Source organism: Pseudoliparis swirei, chromosome 4, assembly GCF_029220125.1.
Source record: "Pseudoliparis swirei isolate HS2019 ecotype Mariana Trench chromosome 4, NWPU_hadal_v1, whole genome shotgun sequence".
NCBI classification, from domain to species: Eukaryota; Metazoa; Chordata; class Actinopteri; order Perciformes; family Liparidae; genus Pseudoliparis; species Pseudoliparis swirei.
The window spans coordinates 19,856,287-19,881,248 of NC_079391.1; the positions used below are offsets into that span (position 1 = coordinate 19,856,287).

General features: G+C 44.4%; 1 protein-coding gene across 6 annotated transcripts in view; it reads right to left on the minus strand.

Annotated features, from left to right (window-relative positions):
* The window catches only part of kif13ba (kinesin family member 13Ba), a 41,560-nt gene extending 26,168 nt beyond the window's left edge, over positions 1–15,392 (minus strand). Inside the window, exons 1-3 of one of the 6 annotated variants that reach the window (XM_056413649.1) lie at positions 15,308–15,392; positions 13,940–14,298; positions 9,396–9,489 (exon numbers count right to left, since the gene is read on the minus strand). In XM_056413649.1, coding sequence (XP_056269624.1) covers positions 9,396–9,489; positions 13,940–14,009 — 164 coding nt within the window. In that variant the 5' untranslated portion in view covers positions 14,010–14,298; positions 15,308–15,392. The other 5 variants (XM_056413650.1, XM_056413651.1, XM_056413653.1 and 2 more) reach the window with 5 other exon arrangements.
* Positions 15,393–24,962: the final 9,570 nt, after the last annotated feature.

The following is a 24,962-nucleotide window of genomic DNA, read 5'->3' on the forward strand; positions in this document are numbered from 1 at the left end:
CCTGACATAAAACTGGGCATTACTAGGACTGATTTCCATCCTTTTGGGAACACACATTGCCCGAGAGTTATTCACAATGTTTGTGATTGGGTGAGAGCGTGTGCCTTTGAGTTACTTTAGAAAGATAGTCAATTCCATAAACATCTTTGGCCCTCGAGTTCTTGAATGAGCCTAGAACTCTGGTGACAGTAGATTCAGAGACATCTTGAATAGAAAAGCATGGTTGATCTTCATTTATTGGTACAGGATCAAGTTCACCAATACTGGAGCTTCGAATTAAAGCCTCCACTGAGTTGATAAAGTATGAATTAAAAGCTGTACAAATTACAACTTGCTCAGCGATGAACATGGAAAACGACTTTGATGTATATAAATAAATTGATTTAAAAGGAGAGGGGGATTGGACCCAATATCTGTGTGATATTTTACAGGGAAAAACTGAGGAAAAATAACAAGCAGGCATTTACATGACACACAAGAACCCACATCGTCAGCATTTACAAAGTTTAGCCAACAGCCGTGACCTTCGAAAGGGATCCTCATCACACAGTGCATCCATCTCTACATCTAGCTCTCGGAACTTCAAAGGTCCAGACAAGGCTAATCGATAAAAAAACAGAAAACAGCATAAAGTTGCAGAAAGACAAACCTGTCTTTAACATTCTATGCATAACATAGAAATATATGCCACCTGTATGTACATTGACAAAGTCTATAATTATACTCACTCGCACGTATTTGGGACCCTGCAGCAACAATAATTAACATTAAATTAATTTCAACATCCAGAAAACAGTCGATAAGTTGAGTAGTCGTCAACTTATTCCGCTTATTCAGCATCAATCTGCTTTTAAACAGGGGATATGTTTCAACCTACTGGACGTATTAATTATACAAGGACAATCAATATAGAGCGATAGAGACACTGATCCTTCTTTGCTGTGCCTCGGAATCTACAAGGGAAACACGCCCATGAGAGGAATGACCACCAAACAAAACAAATTATGTTGACCCATTTTAGCATGAACACCATTCTGAGTTTTGATGATAATCATCACAACATCTTCCAGATAATATTTTAAAAATATTTTTAAATGAAAGGAGCCTACCTGTCTAACATATCTACTTTCAGCATGTAGTTTGTAGGACTAAAAAGTGACAGAGTTGGTACTTATTTTCGAGGTACTGCATTATATGAGCCAAACTAATGCTTAAAGCCTGACCTGGCACCATATGATCAAACCTTGACCCCGAGCTACGTCACAAAAATGTCTCAAGACTCGCTCTCGCACAAGAACACACACAAAGACACCCGCACACATGTTTCCTGTTACCCGTCCACATTCTTTACAAAATGCCAAAGCTGCCGTACTAACGCATTAAGCAGCCAGCATCCAGTCCAATCTGCAACTTTTCATATTTCACTGACGCGCCACTGCTGGCGCGCTGCATTCAGAAAGCGAAAGCACGCAGCGTGTGCCATTCTTGATGTCATCTCTAACTGATTCCAGCGCTTCGACATGGCTCTGCCGTTTATCTGGAAGGCCGTTTTTGCCATTAGAGAGGTTTCCTGGGATGTTTACCCAGTCCAAATATTCAATAACAATATGTAAAAGCATCATCTTCTCAAATAATACAACGATGGTGGGATCGTTTATGAATCTCTGATTCCCCAATATTCTCTGAACACTCTTCTTGGGGGACTTTCGGAGCATGCTGACCATCTCCCCCACGGTCTCCAAACACTTTAGAGCTGAAATCAGTGTGGCGGGTTTTGACGTACGGAGTGATGACAGCCGTCATGGCTGCTTCAGAGGCTGCGGGCGAGAGGGGTTGCCCATGGACGAAGCTAAAATCCCTCCCTCCCTCCTGGACCAATAAAACAAGAGAATGAGGCAGTCAGGAGAGCCCTGAGCCCGCCTCCCTTGGTCCTTGAACACTTCAATTCAGCCCTCCTCCCTTCGGCCTGCTCTGATCACCGTGATTTGAAAAATAACTTAATGCATGGTTGCTCCCCCCACATGCTCCCCCACCCCTTTTCTCTTTCTCTACTGTCCTTGCATTTTTCATTCTTTCTTTTTTCCCCCTCTCTGGGACTGTACCATCCTTGGGTGTGGGTGGAGGAATGAGGATGGAAAGGAGGCTGAAGGTAGCCAGGGGGGTTGGGGAGGGATGAGGCTGGGCATGAGACTGGAATGTTAAGCTGAGGCAGAAATAGCGTAACACGGTGCACACTGACGAGGACGACAACAGGACATGTAAGAGACTAAGTTGTATTCAAATTGGAAGGTACCAATCACTGCCCAGGTGCGGTGTCATTTTACAAACTTACATTGAAAGCACAGCGTTCTAGCGGCCTATGGGTGGCGCTGAAATGGTGAAATAAAATGCACTTCCATGTGAAAGAGGGCCATGTTTCACCGCACTATTCACACAGCCGAGGAGGTTTTCTCTGGCAGGAGGTTGTATTTTAGATGTATTTATGCCGTTTAAATGTAAATATGTGGTATGTGTAGTTGTTGGCTCAAGGCAGATTTCTCGCATTCTTGATGTCATCTCGATGTTTCATGGTTCCTGTAGCGCATGCCTCAAATTTAAAAAATAAATCGGTGAGAATATCTAAAACGATAAAGATTCAGCACTCTGCTTTTACTACCACTTCTATTTGCCCATTAGCACTAAGATACCTTTAAATAAGTCCAATACATAACTCTAACATAATACATTCTACTTTAAAAATTGAAGTCTGGCTCGACGTTTGAACCTGAAAATTACAAACACTAATTGATTTGGACCATGCCTAGCTTACAGCGAGTGGAGCATGAAAGATCATTGAAATCAATGAGTGCGTCGTGACGTTAAGTCCTCGCATCGGCGTTATCTTTGATCGGGACTTGTCCTTTAACTCCCACGTAAAGCAAATCCCAAGGACTGCATTCTTTCATCTACGTAATATTTCAAAAATCAGGCATATCTTGTCTCAAAAAGATGCAGAAAAATTGGTTCACACGTCCGTTACTTCGAGACTGGATTACTGCAACTCCTTATTATCAGGCTGCTCTAATAAGTCTCTTAGGTCCCTCCAGTTTTAGGGGGCGGCTGTAGCTCAGTGGGGTAAGAGGGTCGTCCTGCAACCCCAAGGTTGTCGGTTCGATCCCCGCTCTCCCCATTAGTTGCAAGTCGAAGTGTCCTTGAGCAAGGCACTGAACTACCAGTTGCTTCCCGGGCGCATCACTGCAGCCCACTGCTCCTTAATAACTAAGGATGGGTAAAATGCAGAGAACTAATTTCCCCTTGGGGATTAATAAAGTATATATCTTATCTTATCTCAGTTGATCCAGAATGCTGCAGCTCGTGTTCTCACTAAAACTAAGAAAAGAGATCACATCACTCCTGCACTAGCTGCTCTGCACTGGCTCCCCGTAAAATCTGGAATCACTTTTAAAAGTCTTCTCTTAACCTACAAAGCTTTGATTGGTGATGCACCATCATATCTTAAGGAGCTTGTAGTACCATATTGCCCCACTAGAGAGCTGCGCTCACTAAATGCGGGACTACTTGTAGTTCCTAGAGTCTTAAAAAGTAGAATGGGAGCCAGAGCCTTTAGTTATCAAGATCCTCTTTTATGGAACCAGCTTCCAATTTCAGTCCGGGAGGCAGACACAGTCACCTCATTAAGAGTAGACTGAAGACTTTCCTCTTTGACAGAGCTTATAGTTAGGGCTGAATCAGGTTCACCTGGTCCGGCCCCTTGATATGCTGCTATAGGCTTATAGCTGCTGGGGGACGTTTTAGGATACACTGAGCACCTCTCTCCTCTTTTTTCTCTCTCCTTAAGGATGAATTTTCATCTCTCAATCACACGTTACTAACTCTGCTTTCTCCCCGGAGTCCTTTTGACTTCACGTCTCATGGGGTCATCGGACCCTATGAGACGGCATAGATCCTATCTGCCTGATGGATCATCGAGGTCTGGGTCGTGGAATTCCTGCTCCTGACTACGCCACTGTCCTGTTGAGACTCCGCCCACTGTTGAGACTCCGCCCACTCCTCCTCCCCACCGCCATCTGCCTGATGGATCGTGGAGGTCTCCATCGTGGAATATGCCTACTATGAACTATTCATACACTCTGTCACATTCATTGAATGTATTTTAACTCTAAATCTGTCCTTCTGTACACATGACATCTATTGCACCTGTCCATTCTGGAGAGGGATCCTCCTCTGTTGCTCTCCTGAAGGTTTCTTCCCTTTTTTCCCCCTGAAGGGTTATTCGGGAGTTTTTCCTGGTCCGATGTGAGGTTTTGGGGCAGGCATGTCTATGTGTACAGATTGTAAAGCACTCCGAGACAAATTTGTAATTTGTGAAATTGGGCTATACAAATAAACTGAATTGAATTGAATCAAACAGAAACCCCAACGTACGCGTTTCACTTTATATCCATGTGATGCACATTAACTATGGATAGCTGGGCTTTCTTTTTAAGCTAGCTTTCACTCTCTTCACAGAAAAGTCAACAAAGAGGACCGAGAAAAATAGAAATAGTTTGCGTGATTAATGTGAATATGTCTTTAACTTACTCATCGCCAACAATGAACCAGTCTATAAGTAAGCTATTTTCTAGCCGTTGAAATTTGTGAACTGGGCCTCGACTCCAGATGGTCATGCCAAACATGAGCTCGATGCAAATTTCATCCATTTATATCATCTCACACAGTCGGGGGCTCAGCCTCACTAGCTGGGAAATCTGCATATTTGGATACAACGCTGCTGTCCATAGTCACCAATGCCCTCCACACGGGCATTGGTGACTATGGTAGCCTCCGCACATATTTGAGAGATGGACCAGTGTGCCGTCTACTCTTCTCTTACGCAGCTAAAGAATGGATAAACGGATTGCTTCCTCTGCACTCTTATTATTAACTCCTTTACTCTTCAATCAAACTCAGATTTTGCTCTTCATCATAATGTATTCCTGAGAAAGTCCAATATTCAGTGGGCCGCTGCACAACCGTTCTCCTATGGCTGATTCTGTGACATTGTTGGGCACCTGACGGAGGCCTCAGACACTTGAGTTACCGCTAGCACATGAACGCACCATGCAATGTTAAAATAATGTGCTGCTAAATGGTTGCTATACTTTCATATGTGTTTACTCAGAAGAATTAACTGTCCAAAGCCTCAACCTGAGTCTGGTCTGAAACTGGAAAATTGTGTTGAGAATGAGCCAGCGTGGCCCAGCGTGAACCAATGACACTCTTTCATGAATTCCTAACTCTGTCATTATGTTAGCGGGCTGTTAGAAGCTCCAACCACATGGTTGGTTCAGGCTGGACTCTTGCCTTGCATCAAAACATCACCGCTCAGTTTCCACGGCAACATTTACACCATAGATCCATCATGTCTTAAAAACCCATGTTCGCAAACAAATACAGGTACACAAAAAGTTCAACATCATTCTATCATCGTACATCATACGCGGCCGCACACTCTTCTGTGAAGCCAAGCCGCTGTTGGAGTGTGTCAACATCCAGCTTCACCAGTCCAAGGCAAACAGCCTCAGGTCATCATGCAAACCGCGGTGTTTGACAACACGACTTCGAGGGAGATTAGCTGTCTGCTTATCAGAAGGACTGGGAAAAAGTGTTCTGGCCCTGCAGGTCAAACATTGGAGGTCAGGACACCCCTGGTGGTGGTTGCACTGATTCAGGGAGAGCAGGTGCAAAAGCAAACAGCAAAACAAATAAAGTGCTTAAATGCAAATAATGTACTTTTTCAGAAACGGACAAATTAAAAACCTTGATACCTTGTCTGTCGGAGACCTCGAAAATCACAGCTGTAATACTTCCTTGATGATCCTCTATAGAAGCACTATTTAAAATAGCAAAGATACTTCATAAAACAAGATTTATGTCACCATCATCAGTGAGTTACTGAGTGTGGCAGCGGGAGGAACTAAAGTCTCGCTGCCCAGCTCGCTCCGCTGGTGGAAAAACTGAAGACACACAGGCAAAGCACACAACGGGGGGAACAAAAAAGATGACGGAAAATTACTTTCAAATGAGGAAGAATTCAAAAATGGTCTGTGGATGTTTTGATCAGGTAAAACACAGAACACAGTTCTGAGTTGCTAATGTAACAGTATGTGGTGTGGTGGTGTGGGGGAGGGCGAGAGAGAGAGAAGAGCGACACAATGACCGTCTACACATCGAGAAACTGCAATACATTCAAAACAGCGCTTCCGGGATCCCGATGAGTCCGGAAATATGAGCACATAACACCCAGTCTCCACTCACTCCACTGGCTCCCTGTCTCATTCCGGATTGACTACAAAGCCTTACGACTCACCCATAAATGCAGAAATGGACATGCACCCCCCCTACCTACAAGAACTCATTACTCCCCAAACCTCCACCCGCAACCTCAGATCTACAAACAGCTCGCTCCTTCGGGTCCCCAACACCAAGCTCCGCACCATGGGCGACCGGGCCTCCTGCTCATCAGCGCCCCGCTTATGGAACAGTCCCTGACCACCTAAGGGCAACACAGACACTGGACTCTTTTATGACTGGCCGAAAAACCTTTTTATTCAGGAGGGCGTTTATGTCTTTTAGTTGAGTTTTATGATATTCCTATTTTTTTAATTATAGTTAGTTGTAACCATGTACTGGCTCTGGGGCACTCTGAGATTCTTGGATGAAGAGTGCCTTACAAATAGAATCCATGATTATAATTATTACACACTGGGTGGACAAGGTCTATTGTGTGTCAGGGTTGTTCAAGGTTCAGTCTTTAACCAATCCTGTACAATGATGGGGGGGTCTAAGAGAATGTGGCGTTAGGGGGGGAAAGAGGGCTGCGAGACACCTGAATCATTATGTACACCAACTACACAGAACAGGATATTGAGTTCTAACAAGAAAGTGCCGTTGAAAGTTCTCTTCCCCGACACCTCCTGTGGGCTGACCCCTGTGTCAGATTACATAAACCAAGGAGGAAATGACCATGATGCTCCAAACAGACACTGGTCAATATTAATATGGCAGACAATTAAAAAAACGACATTGGCTTCAATAAACAGGCTCACTATGTCCAGAAAAAAATTGTTTTAGCTGAAGGGAACTCTTTCCTCTTCCAGACCGGCTGTAAGCTCCACAGCAAAAACATGTACACCTACAAATTAATGTGTGACTTCCTAGCTGCTGTTAATCAATTAAAGCATATCAGATCAACCCCAGTGGGTGTTTACCAATTACATGGATGGAAAACTGTTAGAGAAATAGAAAACCTTTCATCTATATTTAGGCAGCCAATAACTCCCACAAAAACACTGCTGCAGATATTATTTTTTCAACTTCACATAACACTGTGGCGACCAGGAGTCGGCTGCTGAAGATGGTGAATACATGTGTGTCACAGGTAAAGGTTCCATAGGAGACCATTAACAGGGAGGTAGCGTTGCATCACCTGAGAGTCCTTGAAACACTTTATGCTAAGCAGTGTAATTATATATCTATCTTTTACTACAACGTCTGTAGTTTTTCAAAGATGAGCCGTAAAAGAATAGACAGATAGAGTTTGGATTCGGTCAGGAAGCTGCACTCTATTTTCAAGGCGTTATCTGCTGCAGATATGTCGGCTCAGTTTAAAACAAAGAGCATCCTGGTAATGGAGTAAGCTGAAGAATCACAATGCACCTGCGACATCCTAACTTGACTGGATACTTCCTGCATGCACCCACTCAAGTCTTTCTCGACTGTTAACAACCAAAGTAAAATAAAATTCAGAGTAAAAGATAATCCTCAAATTTAACCAGTATGGAAATAGAGGCAGAAAGGAAAACAAACAAAAATTAAATAGCATCTGCACGTTGAGGGCAGCAATCAGTCAGTCCATCCTCCTGCTGCTTCCTCGCTCCTTTGTCAACGACAGACAGAGAGCAACTACAGCACTGCTCTTGTTTAGTCCTCCATAAACGTCACAGGGGAAGTTTATGGTCAACAGATGCTCGAGTAAATGAGTTTTTTGTTGTATCCCCCCCCCCCCCCTTCTATCGTCTTAACACTCAAGGAAGGGGCTTCACGGTCACCCAAGGCGACCCGACGTTAACCCTCCCCTGTGTTGCCACGGAAACGGAAGAGCTGAGAAAAAGGGAGGAAGCCAGGCGGTGGGAGTTACGACCCGGCGGAGTGAGGAGTGGGCTGGAGTCCGTCTTTTCATGTGTAATTGTCTCTGTCCGCCTCTGTCTCGATGCTGTTGTCTCTCTTCCAGGCAGTGGCACCTCTGACACACACACACTGACACACACACACACACACACACACACACACACTGCTGCTGCTGTTGTTGTTGGTGGTGTCGTCATCGTCGTTGTCTGCTCCTGCAACTCAGAGGCCAGATTTATTCACTTCTTCTGATCCGGCAGTCTGCAGTCGCTCCACGAGCAACAAGGAAGTCTTTCTTCCGACACAGCTGGCTTCCTCCAAGATGGCGGGTCGGTAGTTGAGCAAGGCCCGCGGGCTGATTTTGAGCTATTACATCATTTAAATCTAACAGCTGTAATTATTACAGTTTTTTCATTACAGATGAGGTGATTAACTACAGTTAGTCCTCCCGGTTTTGCAACTGGTGCAACACGCCCTCTCGCAGAACACGCTCGCACACAGAGTACGTGCGGTCACACATTTCTGTTCTGCCGTCCGTCTCAGAGATGCTCAAGTCTCCAAGCACATGACGTCATTACCCGTGAAACAGCAGCTGGTGAATAGGATGGAAACGGAGTAAAAGCCAAGAGACGGAAATAAGTGATTCCAGTTTAAATGCAAAAGGCCCAACAGCTGGTTTATCAGCTTCCGGACAAAAGCTTCATCGTGGCGACAAAAGAACATTCCAAACACGTCTGAGACCAGGTTTGTGAAAGTAGCAAACCGGGAAAGGGATACAAGAAAAGTTCCATGACAGAGTACTTGCTGTATTGACACACAAGATATACAGAAATAGAGGTGTATCCTGTCTGGGTTTTTAGATTTCACTGAAGTATGACTATGAGAATACAAATTCATGCAAATTGAAGCAACTGGACGTTAAGTGTCCCATAACTAACCCATTGCTTTTAGATCACCTGCAGGCACCTGTTAGATTTACCCCACACAATCCCCCTTGTTAAACACACACACACACACACACACACACACACACACACACACACACACACACACACACACACACACACACACACACACACACACACACACACACACACACACACACACACACACACACACACACACACACACACACACACACACACACACACACACACACACAGATATGTGTGAAGAGAATACATCAGTGACGTGGACACGACTTGTGGTCAGACTTGTGACAAGCGTACCTGGAGTCTCCTTTGCCCAGGGTAGCTCCGCCAGGATGGAGGATGGTCTGGTTGTTCTCCATCTCCACGATACATTTTGTGTTTAAATCCCTTTCTGTGGATCAGACGACACACATTGTTTCAACCAAAGCACTTAACGCCGTTTCTACAGTTATCCTTGATCGTTTTTAACATTTCAACACCATGTCATGGATTGAGGCACACAAGTTAAATAGTTAATGTTAATTTCTTGTGGAACATCAAGTTTAAACAGTTGTTAGAGCGTGCCGGGAAACACCAGGTCTGAGAAGTGGCCTTTGGGTGAGCATGAAGCTAATCAATTGAACAGGATGAAATTAGTTTATTTTCCTTCCTCACACACACACAACTCTATGGACCTCCCATGCTGACCCTGGCCTGTGTGTGTCATGACTCGCCATACAGAGTGGTCCTGATGCTCCGTTCACTCAGGCATTTATGTTAATCGGCTGTACAGGTCAGCATATAATGTGGCTCATTGAGGCTACGTTACCAAGGTTTGACCTGATGCATCAGTGCAGAGTGAATATCTGCTCTCTCTCTTTGAAAACCTAAAAAATGGATGGCTTACATGTTCCTTACAATATTAACCACTACATATTGGTGTTTTTTTTTTTTGTACAACTTCTAATAGAAGCTGTGAAAGCAACCAGAAGAGTTGGAAAATAACAAAACAAACTGCACTGGAAATTGATGAGACTTGTAAGTCTCTCCATTCATCCATCTTGCCAAGGAGTCCTAATGATGGCTGTCTGAACACGGCCAGCATGTCCTGGGCGTCCAGCTTTTGGCAGAACTGGTTGTGCCTTTAAAATTATTATTATTTTTAAAAGGGATTTTGATACTTAGTTACTTGCAGGGCAGACTAATTTACCAGCAAAAGAATACCAATCTTTATTTCTGGGAGAAAATGTTTAAAAAAAATGTATGGCAGATTTCTGCAATTGTACCAATCTACATTACATCTCACATAAAAATGTTAAGTCACAAAATATTGAATTAACATAAAAAGGATCATGCCGATTAGTTTTTCTTTAAAGAAAATACTCTTTGGCTTCATGCTAATCAATAATACATGATCAGGTCACCCACATGCTGTCAACGCGGTCAACAAAACTCAAAGACAAATTCATGCTATTTAACTTGATGGGATTTAAGGTGGAACTCAGGAGTCTCTCTCAACTGTGTTGCTCCTGGTGGGGGTATCATCTTCTATTTTGCCACCTTACACAGTGAGGGTCAGATGTCGAGGCTGAAGCAGCACTCCTTTATTTGCAAATCAGTGTTTGCTCAAGGACGTTACGGCAGAGAGGGGACTTGCTGGTAATAAATAATGTCCTTCAACGGTCCAACCTGGTTCAAGCCAGTCCCATGTAAATGAGCTTCTATCCTGCAGTTTAAAGTGTATCACTGGATTGGCCATCACCATTTGGTCCAGGTTAGACGGTTAGATTTCTAAAGACACTACCATGATGACTCCAGATGCCTTTTCGATTATCCCGTAACCATTAAACAGAACTTCAACAAATGTATCGGGACAGAAAAAACAGCCTGCAGTTTCAATTCCATTTTTCTACAGGAACTCTGTCAGTTTATGGCATTCAAACTGCTTTTGTCTGATCAGGGCATGACGCCTCTGAGGCAGGGATGAGCTCATACAGTACAGTCAATTCGTCAGCAGTGGAGCATATGCTAATTGTGTTCTTCTTGATCATGAATCGACACTAGTTTCTCAACAGCAAGTGCACTATACAGAGTTGGTTGCGGCATCCGGGAGGCGGAGCAATAAATAAAAAACAGACGACCACGTGCTTTTGTGAAGGATGTTGCGAGAAGCTTAGCATTCTTACCACTCTGTACATGCTGGGAGTGTTTTCAACTGCTGTGCAGGTGCTAGACGGGCCAGGCATGCCAAATTATTAGCATGCCAAGTTATCGTTGTCCTAACACACGCACGTTACTTTTTATCTGGCAGTAGCAGGTAGAAGTCATTTTACAAGTGTGTTACTTTTTCTGAAAGTAGCAGTTCCAGCAGATGACTCGTACTTCCTATTCATAGTCAGAATCTGGCATATTTCTCCTCCCTAAGACACAAAGGGGAATCCCGCCCGGAGAAGCTCTCCATCTGAGGAGGAAGCTAGCCGTGCAAACCAGGCACACAGGGGTAGAGCCATGGAAACGTGGTGCCAAACAGTCAGAACCTGGCTCCCCCTCCAATTATTTTGCTGTCAAGGATACTACAGAGCAGCAAAAAAAAGCAGAAAAAAAGCAGGGTGAGCCACCAGCAACAAAGTGACGAGAAGAACAAGATCAGGTTAAACAGAGGGACTGAAACGGAGAGGCTGAACTTTCTCTTTTCTTCTGCTGCTGCCTACATTACCCATGTGTCTCTACTGCTGCGGCTTCACTTCCTGCTTTCCCAGAGGGGAAAGTTTGATGCGATGTGGTGGTGATGAGGATAAATGCACCCATTGTTTTCTGCTTCTCTTTGCTCCGCAACCAGCAGCTCTCACTTTCCACTTCCCTCTGGTCCTTCCACCGGTGCGGAGGTTTTGGCACCGCGGCCCCGACATCGGCCAGGAAGCCGATGTTGGCGTTGCTACGCCGGAGGTTGCTCTGCTCTTGGAAGGCCACAGCCATGGGAACGTGGGGCATTACGCAATGTTAGCAAATATTCATTCACTCACTCCCTTCCTGCCTTTGTCCAGCTTGCCTGTTAAAGCACCTCTCCTCCTCAACCTGGGCTACACAGGGACAGTGCCCTCGGGGTTAAATAAGCAGAGTTATTATTTCAGAGTCACAGGTCTGAATCGCTACACCAGCTGGAGAAATGTGCGGGACCTCCCATCACTACTGCTGCTGCGTTGTGAAGCAAATGTCTGGCAGCAGAGCACAGGGAAGGAGCTGTACCTGAACAGAGCAGCTCAAAGAATGCGAAGAAGCCTGGAAAGCAATCGATGTGGAGATCAGACGGGCACCACTGGAGAATTGCCACTGCTGGTCCCAAAACCCTTTACCACAATTTGCTGCTTGTTCACCATCACCAAAATCATAATTAGCCTTCTCTTTCTGACCAACTGAAACCCCATGCAGGAATGTGTTGACACTAGACAAAATAGGCGTTGCCTGTTTGAAATCAGGCACCAGGGAAGTTGGAAATACAGCAACTGGGAACGCAGGTCGCCTCTCTGAAGAGCGTGGCTGCACCCAGGAGACTATGGACTCGTCTACTTTTGATAATGAATTTTTGTTGGTGCTTGACCCATGGTGATTTTGAAATAACCAAAATCACACTGAGGATTTTGTGTTCCATACATAGTCAGAGGATTCAGACAATTAAATGGAATTAAAGGGGAACACACACATTAAAGGGGAACACACACACAGGTGTGTCAGTCAAGTAAATTGGACAGACGGTTTACTTGTACCCGACTAAACAAGTTCACACTTACAGTAGAGAGTGGACATTGGCATAAATATGTGAACTGGCCAAGAACATAACTCCTCCCGTTACACTCTGCCTCAGCAGCTCCGTTCCTCCTCCTACTTCTTCCATGGGACACATGATCTCCCACGCAAAAAAAACGGCTTGGCAATTGACTACAAATTAATCTGTCCTTTACTGTGTGCTGTATGGAACAATTGCAATATCATTGACCATAGCCTTTGCAAGCAGATTTGTGTAACACTGAGCCTTTGTTACCCCAGGCTTTTCTAAAATTAGGCACGAGAATGTGACACTACATGGACAGAATAATGCAGTGGTCATGGGAAAATTGGTGGACTGAAGATACGCGCATGTTCGCCAAATGTTAGTGAAGCATCGATGATGGGAGTAAGAGAAGAGCCTCTATCTAGAAACTATATTATTACTGGCAACTTTATTGTTAGTAAAAGACACTTTGTAACCAATGATGCTCCTGAGTTTGTTTTTCTCCTCTGACATATTGCCCACGTTAAATGTTGTGGCAGCAAGTGACAGATAAAGTCAAGAGGTTATTGGTGTCTGGATGTCAGCCAGCGAAGAAGCCAAAGCGCTTGGACTTTTTAACAGTAGATCCCACACAGCAGCTCAGCTTTAAATCTAGCTGGATGGCAGGCAGCCATGAGGGAATCCCTATGGTAGCATTGTACACACATATGCCATCCAGACCACAGCTTTATTTTTAAAATCGGCAGGAGTTCATCTTACAAATGTGTGGGTGATTTCTGACTGGCATCCCATTGCCAGGAAATTAGGAAGAGGAGGAGGAGGAGGAGGAGAGCTACTTATGTCAAGCCAGCCTCCTGTTATTGTTTGTTTACAGTTAACCTGTGGTTGTTTATGCCTCATATAAACCTGAGATTGGCTCTGTGCAATAGTGCTCGTGTGATTTCGGTGCATTACTACTCAGACACATTTAGATGCACTATCCAGTCTCAAAGCATCCATTATGTTAACCCTGAAAGTATGCAGCCTCCGTGTACAGGATTCGTTCTGAGAGCGAGTGGAACCATAACAAATCCAACGAGTGCAGCCCCCTCACCTCTCCTGTTCATGGGCCGGACACGGACAGCCACCTTGACATTGGCGTCGTCCAGGCTGGGCTCCCCCATGCTGACTCCTTGCCCGGGCAGTGGAGGTATCGCTGATCCCAAATAAATCAGCTCTTCGGCAAAACAATCATCCAAACGCCTGGAAATGTCGCACTAGCCGGTCTGACAGCCAGCTAGCTTCGCTCAGCGTTGCTCCGTAGACGAGGCATGTCCACGGGGGAGAGGAAAAAAACACACACAAAAAGAAAGCCTGGACCAAATCCTGCAGGAAGCCAGCCGCCGCCGCCGCTGCTTATCTTCTTCTTCTGCTCATATTCCAGGCTAATTTAAATCCACAGAGGGGTGGACGCTGGAAGGAAAGGAAACATGGAAATTAAGTACGTAGTTAAAGCAGCTGGTGGATGTGACCGAGAGAACATATGCTATCTGAAAAAGGAGAAAAGGGCTAGCCAGCTAATTTGCCAGGCAAACTGAAGGGTAGCAGCGGCAGGATAGGAAGAACGTTTTGGCCATTTCCATCCATTTAACTACATAACATCCCCGGAAACTACCCCGCCTTCGAGCTGCACACCGTGGTGGATTCATCCCAGAGGTGACACCGCTAACCTACGCGTATAACGGGAGGGAGAGATCGCTAGAGGAGCGCCTGGCGATGATCTACTTCTTCCCAATGGAATCCACTACATCCTCCCTGCGCGTCAAGCTGGAGGCTGCGAGCAGCGTCCGCTTTTCCGCTAAAGTGTTGCCCCTTCAAAGTAAAAGCGCGTCGGTTGAACTTTCGTCTGTCAAACTCGGTTCTCAGTATACGCATGGTTTCCACACAACATAATAGTGAGTTTGCGGGTGAGACGTGTCGTGTAGCCTTATCGCTAAACGTGTAGCTGGTCCTCACACTTGTATTTGTTCGTTAACCTAAACCAACAAAGAAGCCTGGGGCCGCTGTCAAACATCGGCTTTTCTGTTTAATTTTGCCTTAAAATTAGCGCAAACTGGGAATATAGTTTAACATTTGTTCAGGAACACTTTTATAATCGGGATTAAAAGATAGCAAAAGTTAAATTAACGTTTGTTAAACCCCTTACGTTACTGCCTCCCCTGACGTCAACCTCCCACCGGTACTGTTCATATAACGTTGTTTTCAACAGGAACACCTGTTTACGTTGACCTATTCGTGTACTTTTACGAGTGTCCGTTGAACGTGTTTCTCGTTTACGTCCCTCTATTCTTACGGTTACGGTGAACCAGTTCCCACAGGGGGACGTTATTAGCTCACATGCACCAGCCGGTGACCGTTAACGTCAAGTTAGCAAGCAGCTAAAAAGTGCTTGTCAATCTCGGTAATTAAGGTTTTCTCTCACAGTTCCAGACGCTTCCTGGGAGAACCGGGCTGAAGAACATCCCTAACTACCCTTCTTTTTTATGAAATATGGGGCGGAAAACGTGCCTGTTACGAGATGTGTTGAAGCCCTCAGTCAGTCACGCGACACTTCCGCTGTCCGCCGTCAAAGTAAACACAGTAGGGCGTTACACTTCCCATTGTAGTTTTCAAAATAAATCACTTGAGTTCGGTCACATTACTTCGTGTTCCAGTGATAACAATCCAGTCCAGTTCAGATTCGTCATCTGTATTATTCAGATGAACATTTATTGATAAGTATTTCTACACGACAGGCAAGCTTATTTTTTTAAACTATTATAATATGTATATATTATACATACATATGTATGTATAATATATACATATATATGTACGGTGCCTGGTCTAAAATCGCAGCAAATACCACTCATTAAAACATTTACCAATTACTAAACACTAATAACATATATACTATTTTAGAATCAGCTATTATCTTGAAAAACAAGTACCGGAAGTAGTGACACATCCTTTGACAAAACAAAGGATTCATGTCAATTTCCATTCCGACTGTGGTGCAGGCCTATAAGACTGGAAGGTTGCTGACCCCTGCTGAGCACATTTGGTACCACGTGACACTATTACAATAAAACGATGAGGCATACCTTTTCTAATAGTAGGCGTTATCTCGTGAGGGAGTTGTTCCATTTCTTTTGTCTGTTCCTGAGAAACTAAAGCCATGAGTGAGCAAACATTAAAATACAGTTGATGGCCACTTAACCCCCTCCTTATATCCATTTCATCTGCTTCCACTGTTAATGCAAGGAAGTGTGTTGATGTGAAGCCAGATGCAGGTGGTTATATTAAGCTTAAAATATAGAAGGGAAAAGGATGAAGCGCCCATCAGATACACTTCTGGATTTAAGGCCACCTGAGAAGCAATTTTTTAAAAAGTGAAATGGGACCTTCGGATGTTCCTGTCTCAAACAAAAAAAATCATAATGTGATCTTTAAGACTGATTGTATAGGTGGTGTAATTTATAAATAGATTAGATAATTGTGATGAGACTTTTGGGGCATTTATTTCTCATTTCCTGTTCAGGTATCTCTTATTGGAAGAGAAATATGATCATAAGAAATGCTACGTGTGCTATGGATTGCAGTTGGAGGGTCATCTAGTAACAGGACATAGCAATTATTTTTTATATATCCTGTTACTAGACAGAGTGAAATCCATTTTAAAACCAATTTACTCTTTAGGGAAAAAAAGAGAAAATCTGAAAATCTCGGAATTAAAGATAGCTTATCAATCATAGTAGAGGGGTCAGAGGTCACCTAGACTAGAAGGTTTGGTGTCTTGTTTACATGAAAAAGCAGGCCCTCTTAGTAGGCACAGGTATTATACTGGCGTTTACAGGGATCTGATCAGTGGAGGAGTTGAAGCCCCTAGAGGGCACTCTAATGTGTCAAATGTGGCAGTTTTGAATGTCATGTGATGGAAAATCATGGAGAACAACTGTCTGTTAAAAAAATATGAATAAAAAACACCCCTTGCAGTGTAGAGTGGCAGTAATGGTAATGTAATGGAAATGGTGACCGGAAGGACAGAGTGTATTGAGCTCTCGCCGACACATTGCTGAGAGTGTAGGCAGAGGGGAGAAAATGGATTGGTACCAGGCCCGGGGTGGGTAATCGGGAGAATCGGGAGTGTTCCCGGTGGGCCGCTTCACTTCTGGGCCGGTCGAGAATTTTATTTGTTGACATTTGTCACGTTAGTCCATCTTCTCTTAAAGTGGGCTACACACGTTTAGCATTCTGACACCGCAGCCTCTGCATGGGTTGTACCATGCGAGGAAGTTCACCCCTCCCAAATAATAGAGTTGGTTCAGTCCATTATGGAACTCAACCAAATCAATTTGGGAGAGGAGAACTTCACCCCTCCAAAATAGAGTTGGTTCGGTCCTTAGACGTCTTTTCCAAAAAGTTTTCTCAGCTACGGATAGCTGGGCCGGCCCGACCGCAACGATACGCGTCAGGGAGGATGGACGGGAGGAAGAGGGCAGGAGGGGCTGAAAAAGCCAGGTTGAAAAAAAGAAAGGCATTGGAGGAGGATGCTGCCAAATGTGCCAAGCTTACAGATTTATTTTCAAGAGGACAAACACAAGTGGCAACTGGTCAAGAGAGACAAAGGCCTGATGATTAGCAACATAACTATTCGGCTAACGTTGTAGCCTTGATTAATATCATTGTAGCGTTGTCAACCTATTCTCAAGCAAAATATTAAATTGAATTAAAATATTAGCCTTTTTATATCACCCAAAATATGGCGATCCATAGACTTTGCAAATATTATGCAAATATTGATATATACTATTGATATTGATATTGAAGTATGCAGTAATATCACTCTTTTCTTTGTAACTTCGGAGCAGCAGATAAGACAGTCTCCTGCTGAAAATGATGAGCCCGACATTTGCAATGAGGCCATGACGACAGGGACAGGTAGAGAGGATAACAGTGGACACTATATGAATTAAAGTTATATATTCTAAGAAAGAGCAGTACAGTACTTGATGAACCAATATGCATTGTTTACTCAGAAGTGGGTGTAGTAAAGGAGTAAATCACCACTATATAATACTCATGCAGAAAAATGATAATGACCATCACAATGACGGCCCCCATGAGGTTTCACTCCAACAAATCTGGCCTACTGCCTAATCAGAGTCTGACACCTCTGCTACGCCCTTCTGCCTTTTTTTATGTTGTGCATATTTTTTGTTAACTTCTCATCTTAAGTGGATTATTATTGTTGGATTTAACCGTTACATTATTTGTTGGACCATGGTATTAATAAAAGAACTACAGGATAGTAAGAGCTGAACTGTTGCTTCATTTATCCAATTTCCACTATACCATGAAAAAAGTGGGCTGGTCTTGAGCCTGAAATTCCCGGGCTGAAAAGTGGCCCCACTCCGGCCCTGGTTGGTACCCCACCTCTTTTTCCAAGAACCACGCACACACCAGAGTCTGCTGTCAATGCTCATGTTTTAAAGTTCCCAGTGTCGATGTACTGCCAAGCTCTACGAGTATTGGTTGGAAAGAAGTGCATTGGTCAGCTGCAGCATTTCCTAAAAAGTTTGAGATTTGGGAAATGAAAGTAGCAGAAAAGTACAAAAAGTAAAGTGTATTTGAAAACACACTTTACCCACTCATTGACATTGTGACCAATTCAAGTTATCTTGCAACTGTGGTTCATTGTGAGATTAAGGAAACAGTCTGCCGTGGCGCTAATCAAGAGTTATTTTGTCGTGCTTCTAGAAGTTTTCTCCCATGACATCCATAGGCTACGGAGCAACACACAATACAATTAAGAGAAAAGAGAAAAGAGCTTAGTATTGTCTGGTTTTGGCATCAAGTAAGCCTGATAAATGAGATGCAGATGAATGAGAAGATATCAGAATGAACAACATATTTATCAGAATGTTTAAAGAAACATAAATATATGTTACCAATTTCCAAACAAGACACGCGCTGAAGGGGAAAATAAAAAGCTTGGATTCTTGAAATTTTTTAACTCAGAACACATTTTGTATTTTTTATGTGTCATGCTTGCACGTTTATTTTATTTTTCAGGGTACATCTACTTTGACATTTTTTAAATACATGACATTGGCTACGATATAGTGATATTCGTAAACTGAAGAAAAATCACATTTAAATTGCATGTTGAGACATTTGTTTGTACACTTCTGGGGCAGCCGAGTGGTAGTGGAGTTAAAGAATAGTTTGAAGAGAGCAGGAGGAAGGAGGTAACTGCAGCAGCAGCAGTGATGCAGACAAAGAACACCAGGTGCAGGTGTTCTCATTTAGCATTAACGAGCCCCTGCCATCTGGAAAACAGGTCAAGAAGACAGGGGTCACCCCAATATGGAGTCGCCTCTCAAAGTATTCAGACCCCTTTGCTTTCGCCACACTCGATTGATTGAGAGTATTTTTATTTTACCCCCCCCAATAATCCACACTCAATAATCCATAAGGACAAAGTGAAATCATGCTTTTATAAAAATTGGCAAATCATCAGAAATCATCGTCATTTACCACAGAAGGAGCGAGAACACTCATAGCTTTAGAAATGGTGTTATACCCTTGAGGTCTCCAGAGAGTTCTTTGGACTTCTTTGCTTGCTCACTAGGAATTTTGGGATATTATATATGCAGACGTGTGCCTCTCGGAACTTTACATCCAGTCCATTCAGTTATAGGTGGATTCCAATCAAGTTAGACACGTCTTAAGGACAATCAAAGCCAACAGGATGCACCTGACCACAATCTGGAGGGTTCAGTTGTTTTCTTAATCCATGGACGACTTTCTTTTTTACATTTTATTCATTAAAATTTAAATGTACAACACAATCAAAGTGTGCTAAAATGAAATGGGTCTGAACCCTTTCTAAAGCTTTGCACTGTACCTCACATTCAAATCATGGCAGCCCATGCAGTACAGCAGAGCTATGGTGGGTAAACTCACACATGAAGCCACTCAGAGACAGTTGTGTAACACAGCATTCTGTCTGTAGATTACGGAGTTGTACTCTGGAAAAGGAATTTGAAAGTCTTGTCTATTTATAAAAAGCTCACAGCATCAGGCCATGTTCATTAAAAATAGACAACATGCTGATTAATTCTGTGGACTTGGGATAATAATAAAAAAATCTGTATTGGTATATTATCATTATTCCATCATAAAGTTTTGAGAGGAAATACATTGGGGATGAAGCATGACTTCCAGGCACGAAGGGATTGCTGATCAAACTCAGATAAAGAAACCGGATGTTTGTTAGAGTAGTAATTACATTTCAAAACCAAAGAGAGACAGCCATGTTCCTTCAAAGAATTACAGTGGGGGATGAAGAACACAAAAAGTTAGTGTTTTTCCAGGCATTTCTTGATCCAATTCATTTCAAAAGTGTTTACAGTACTGATAAAATGTAACACATCCCTTCACCCTTGTTAGAAGGTACACAGCCTTTCTTAGTCGGTGAGTTTTATGTCGGGGAATAACTTGCTGATTTCATTACCGTGGGTGTGGGTGCTCCCCCCCTCGTACAGTGCTACATACGTGCTGAAAGGAAATAATTGGACTTGAAACGATTAAAGACTCGCACTCCTCTTATACGTAGAATAATTGGAAATAGCAGGTTTAAACAGAAAAAGGGAGTACAAAGTACGGAGAAATAATGGATGCCACTGCTGTCAACGTGACACATTGTATGTGACTGCATGAAAGAAGATATTAGTAATTGCTGTAGTAAAATGGCGCCGTGCCAACGGCTGCCTGTCGCAGCAGCAGCGCTATTGCTTTTTATTTCATTGTCTTTTTTTTCACTTTTCCTCTCTTTTTCTTTTCCTTTTCTTTCACGTTGGTCTTAAGTTACGGTCGGACAATGGACAGTAACTACTTTTTTCGCAACTTTTCCTGTGGCTTTTGTTCACTTTGTCGCGAGTATCGGAGAGCCACAACAAACAATGATGGGGACCGTGGCTTACTCGCTCGCTCAGCTGATCGCGCTGTGCAGGCCGCAGCTTCTGCCTGGAGACAGACCTGTGATCCCGGTGGAACTACGGAGAAGGGCTCGTGGCTGCAGATCGGGTGCCGGGAGAAGGGCTAAAACGAGGAGATACAAACCTTCGGTACCGTCGATAATAACGTGGAACGTGAGGTCTTTGGCGAATAAGACGGATGAGCTCGGCGCGCTGGTAATGACAGAGGATCTTCCGTGAGAGCAGCCTCTTGTGTTTTACTGAGACGTGGCTGCATGCGGATTATCCGGATCACAGCGCGTCGGTGCCCGGCTTCAGGAATGTTTGGGCGGACAGAGACGCTACACTGAGCGGTAAGAAGAGGGGGGGCGGGATCGCTGTTTATGTGAATGAACGGTGGTGCAATCCCGACCATGTGTTTGTGAAGGAGCGCTTCTGTAGCCCAAACATTGAACTGCTGGCCGTGGGGATGCAACCTTTTTATTTGCCGAGGGAGTTCACGTCCGCCATTGTGGTTGTTGTGTACGTGCCACCATCAGCTGACGCTGAGGAAGCAGTGGACACCATCCACTCCACTGTGTCTGCTCTGCTGAATCAACAGCCTGGAGCATTCATGGCTATCACTGGTGACTTTAACCACACCATATTGGATAAAGCTCTGCCAACCTTCCATCAGTATATAGACTGCCCAACAAGGAACAATTAAACTCTGGACTTGCTGTATGCTAATACTAAGGATGAATACAGTGCCACTGCCCTCCCCCCCCTCGGCAGGTCTGATCATGACCTGGTCCGGCTGACACCCAGGTATGTTCCTCTGGTGAAGAGGCTGCCTGTGACCACCAGGACTGTGAGGAGGTGGTCTCTGGAGGCTGACGACGCTCTACAGGACTGCTTCGAGTCAACGGACTGGGATGTGCTGTGTGGACCGCATGGGGAGGACATCAACAGTATGACCGACTGCATCACGGAATACATCAAGTTCTGTGAACACACCACCATCCCATCACGGACTGTGCGCTGCTTCCCCAACAACAAGCCCTGGATCACCAGGGACCTGAAGGCGCTTCTTAACATGAAGAAAGCTGCTTTTAGGTCTGGGGACAGGGATGAGCTGAGGAGAGTCCAGCACAACCTGAAGTTGAAGCTCAGGGAGGGCAAGGACTCCTACAGGAGGAAGCTGGAGGCCAAACTCCAGCTGAACAACTCAAGGGAGGTGTGGTCTGGGATGAAGCAGATAACTGGCTTCAAGGTGGGAGGGAGACAGCCAGGGGGCTCCCTGGTGAGGGCCAACGAGCTGAACTGTTTCTTCAACAGGTTCAGTTCACAGCCCTCCCCCCCTGTCTCCTCCACACATCCCACCTCCCAAACACCTCCCCCTCTGTCCCCCCTGTTGAGCTGCACATCCACCGAGCCCTCAACATCAATGGGCTCCTCCACCCTCCCCCCTCTCTCTGTGACTACTGACCAGGTGAGAAGACAGCTGGAGAAACTACACCAGCGCAAGGCGGAAGGTCCTGATGGCATCAGCCCCAGGGTCCTAAAGACCTGCGCCACCCAGCTGTCTGGTGTCCTGCAGCGCCTCTTCAACCTCAGCCTGAGGCTGGGGGAAGTCCCGGTGCTGTGGAAGACGTCGTGCCTGGTCCCTGTCCCAAAGAAGTCAACACCATCTGGCCTCAACGACTACCGACCGGTCGCCCTCACCTCCCATGTGATGAAGGTGCTGGAGAGGCTGGTCTTGGCCCACCTGTCGCAGGTGAAATCATCGCTGGACCCTCTGCAATTTGCTTACCAGCCTCATGTGGGAGTGGACGACGCCATCATCTACCTGCTGCAACGAGCTCAGTCGCACCTGGATGGAACCGTGTCTCTGTGAGAGTCACTTTCTTTGACTTCTCCAGTGAATTTAACACCATCCAGCCACTGCTGCTGAGTGAGAAGCTGCGGTGGTCGTGTGGACGCGTCCACCATCTCCTGGATCACTGACTACCCCACAGGCAGACCACAGTTTGTCAGAATGAGACGTGTGCTGTCTGGAACGGTGGTCAGTGATGTTGGAGCCCCACAGGAACTGTTCTGTCTCCTTCCTCTTCACCCTGTACACCAGTGACTTCCAGTACAACACGGAGTTATGCCATCTGCAGAAGTACTCTGATGACTCTGCAGTGGTCGGGTGTATTAGGGATGGACGGGAGGAGGAGTACAGGGCAGTGGTGAGTGACTTTGTAAAGTGGGCCGATGAGAACCACCTGCGGCTGAACGTGGCCAAGACCAGAGAGATGGTGGTGGACTTCAGGAGGAAGGCGACTGCTCCTACACCTCTGAGTGTCCTGGGAGTGGACGTGGACATGGTGGAGGAGTACAAGTACCTGGGCGTCTCCATCGACAGCCGACTGAACTGGAAGGCCAACATCAACGCTGTATACAAGAAGGGGATGAGTCGACTCTTTTTCCTGAGAAAGCTTCGATCCTTCAACGTGTGCAGCAAGATGCTGGAGTTATTCTACCAGTCGGTTGTGGCCAGTGTGCTGCACTTTGCCATTGTCTGCTGGGGGAGCAGCATCGGAGCCGGTGACACCAGCCGTCTTAACAAACTGGTTAGGAAGGCTGGCTCCATCATCGGCTGCCAGCTGGAGCACCTGGAACAGGTGGTGGAGAGGAGGACGTTGAAGAAACTTGTGTCCATATTGGACAACCCGGACCACCCTCTCCACCACCTCCTACAGGGACAGAGGAGTACTTTCTCCAAACGTCTCCTCACGCGCCGCTGCCACAGGGACAGATACAGGAGAACATTCCTGCCGACGGCTATGAGGCTCTACAACAGATCACCTCTTGCCAGATCATAGTGCAATAACTACAATAATAACTTCATATCCACACTATCTGCACTTCACACATTTCATTTACTTACACTACACACATACACACATTTCATTTACACTACACACATACACACACTTTGCACACTGTCTATTTAATATTTTTATATTTAATTTAATTTGTCATTAGTATTGTGTATTGTGTATGCATATATGTTATATATACATATATATTTTATTTTATATTTTACTTTGTATACTCCTATATCTTTCATCCCTGTTTTTTATATTTAATTTTTTATTCTTGTGTGTTTAGTTTATTGGTGCTGCTACTGTGACGACAAATTTCCCCTTGGGGATTAATAAAGTATATATCTATCTATCTATCTATCTTACATTTTAGTAGTGTCCTACAGGTCTGTTTGCTTTCTTTCAAGCTGGTTAATTCAAAGTAAATGTTTGTGCCCCACAACCGAAGGGATTATATTGATGAAGACTCCCATGGGGGTTTTCCTCAGCAAAGGGCAGGGGTTTGAAGTATATTAATGACACTACTGTTCATATTATTCAATTTCAAGCAGCAACTTCCACTCAGGGTATGAGCAGCAAGGAAGCAACAACTGCGGGAGGTGTGGCTCATTACATGCGGCCTGAATTAATCTAGTGAGTACTATTTTATCATTGGTTGAATAAGTAATTCTAAACTGCACAAAAGTAACATCTTAGTTGTAAAATTAGGAGAAACCATCTAGAAGCAGACAAGAGGAAAACCATGGAGTGTCAATTGGGCATTTTAAAGTAAAGGATAAATATATTACAGTTAATGACGTTGATATTCTGTGGAACCTATACAAATAATGATAGTTTCTCAGATTATAAAATCAATTATAAAATGCTACTAAAACTGTGGGTGATAAAAGGGGCATTTTAATTCTTTAAATAAGACAACAAAACATGTAAAATAGTTGGTTAGGTCATGCTGGGCTCTTCAGCAATGAAGTTGTTGTGTGTGTATTTGGGGTAGGATGCTCAATGAAAAGGAGTACACATGTTGGAATAATGAGGGGATCTAGCCAACCAGCTAATTTTATTGTGGTTTTATTACAGCAGGTGATGTTCCTTTTAATATTACATTACATTTCATTTAGCTGATGCTTTTATCCAAAGCGACTTACATTTTAGACACCGTAGGAGTCGGGGATCGAACCGTCGATCCTCTGAAAATATAATATGATGTAATACAATATATAATATATAAAGTATACATACACTACCGTTCAAAAGTTTGGGGTCA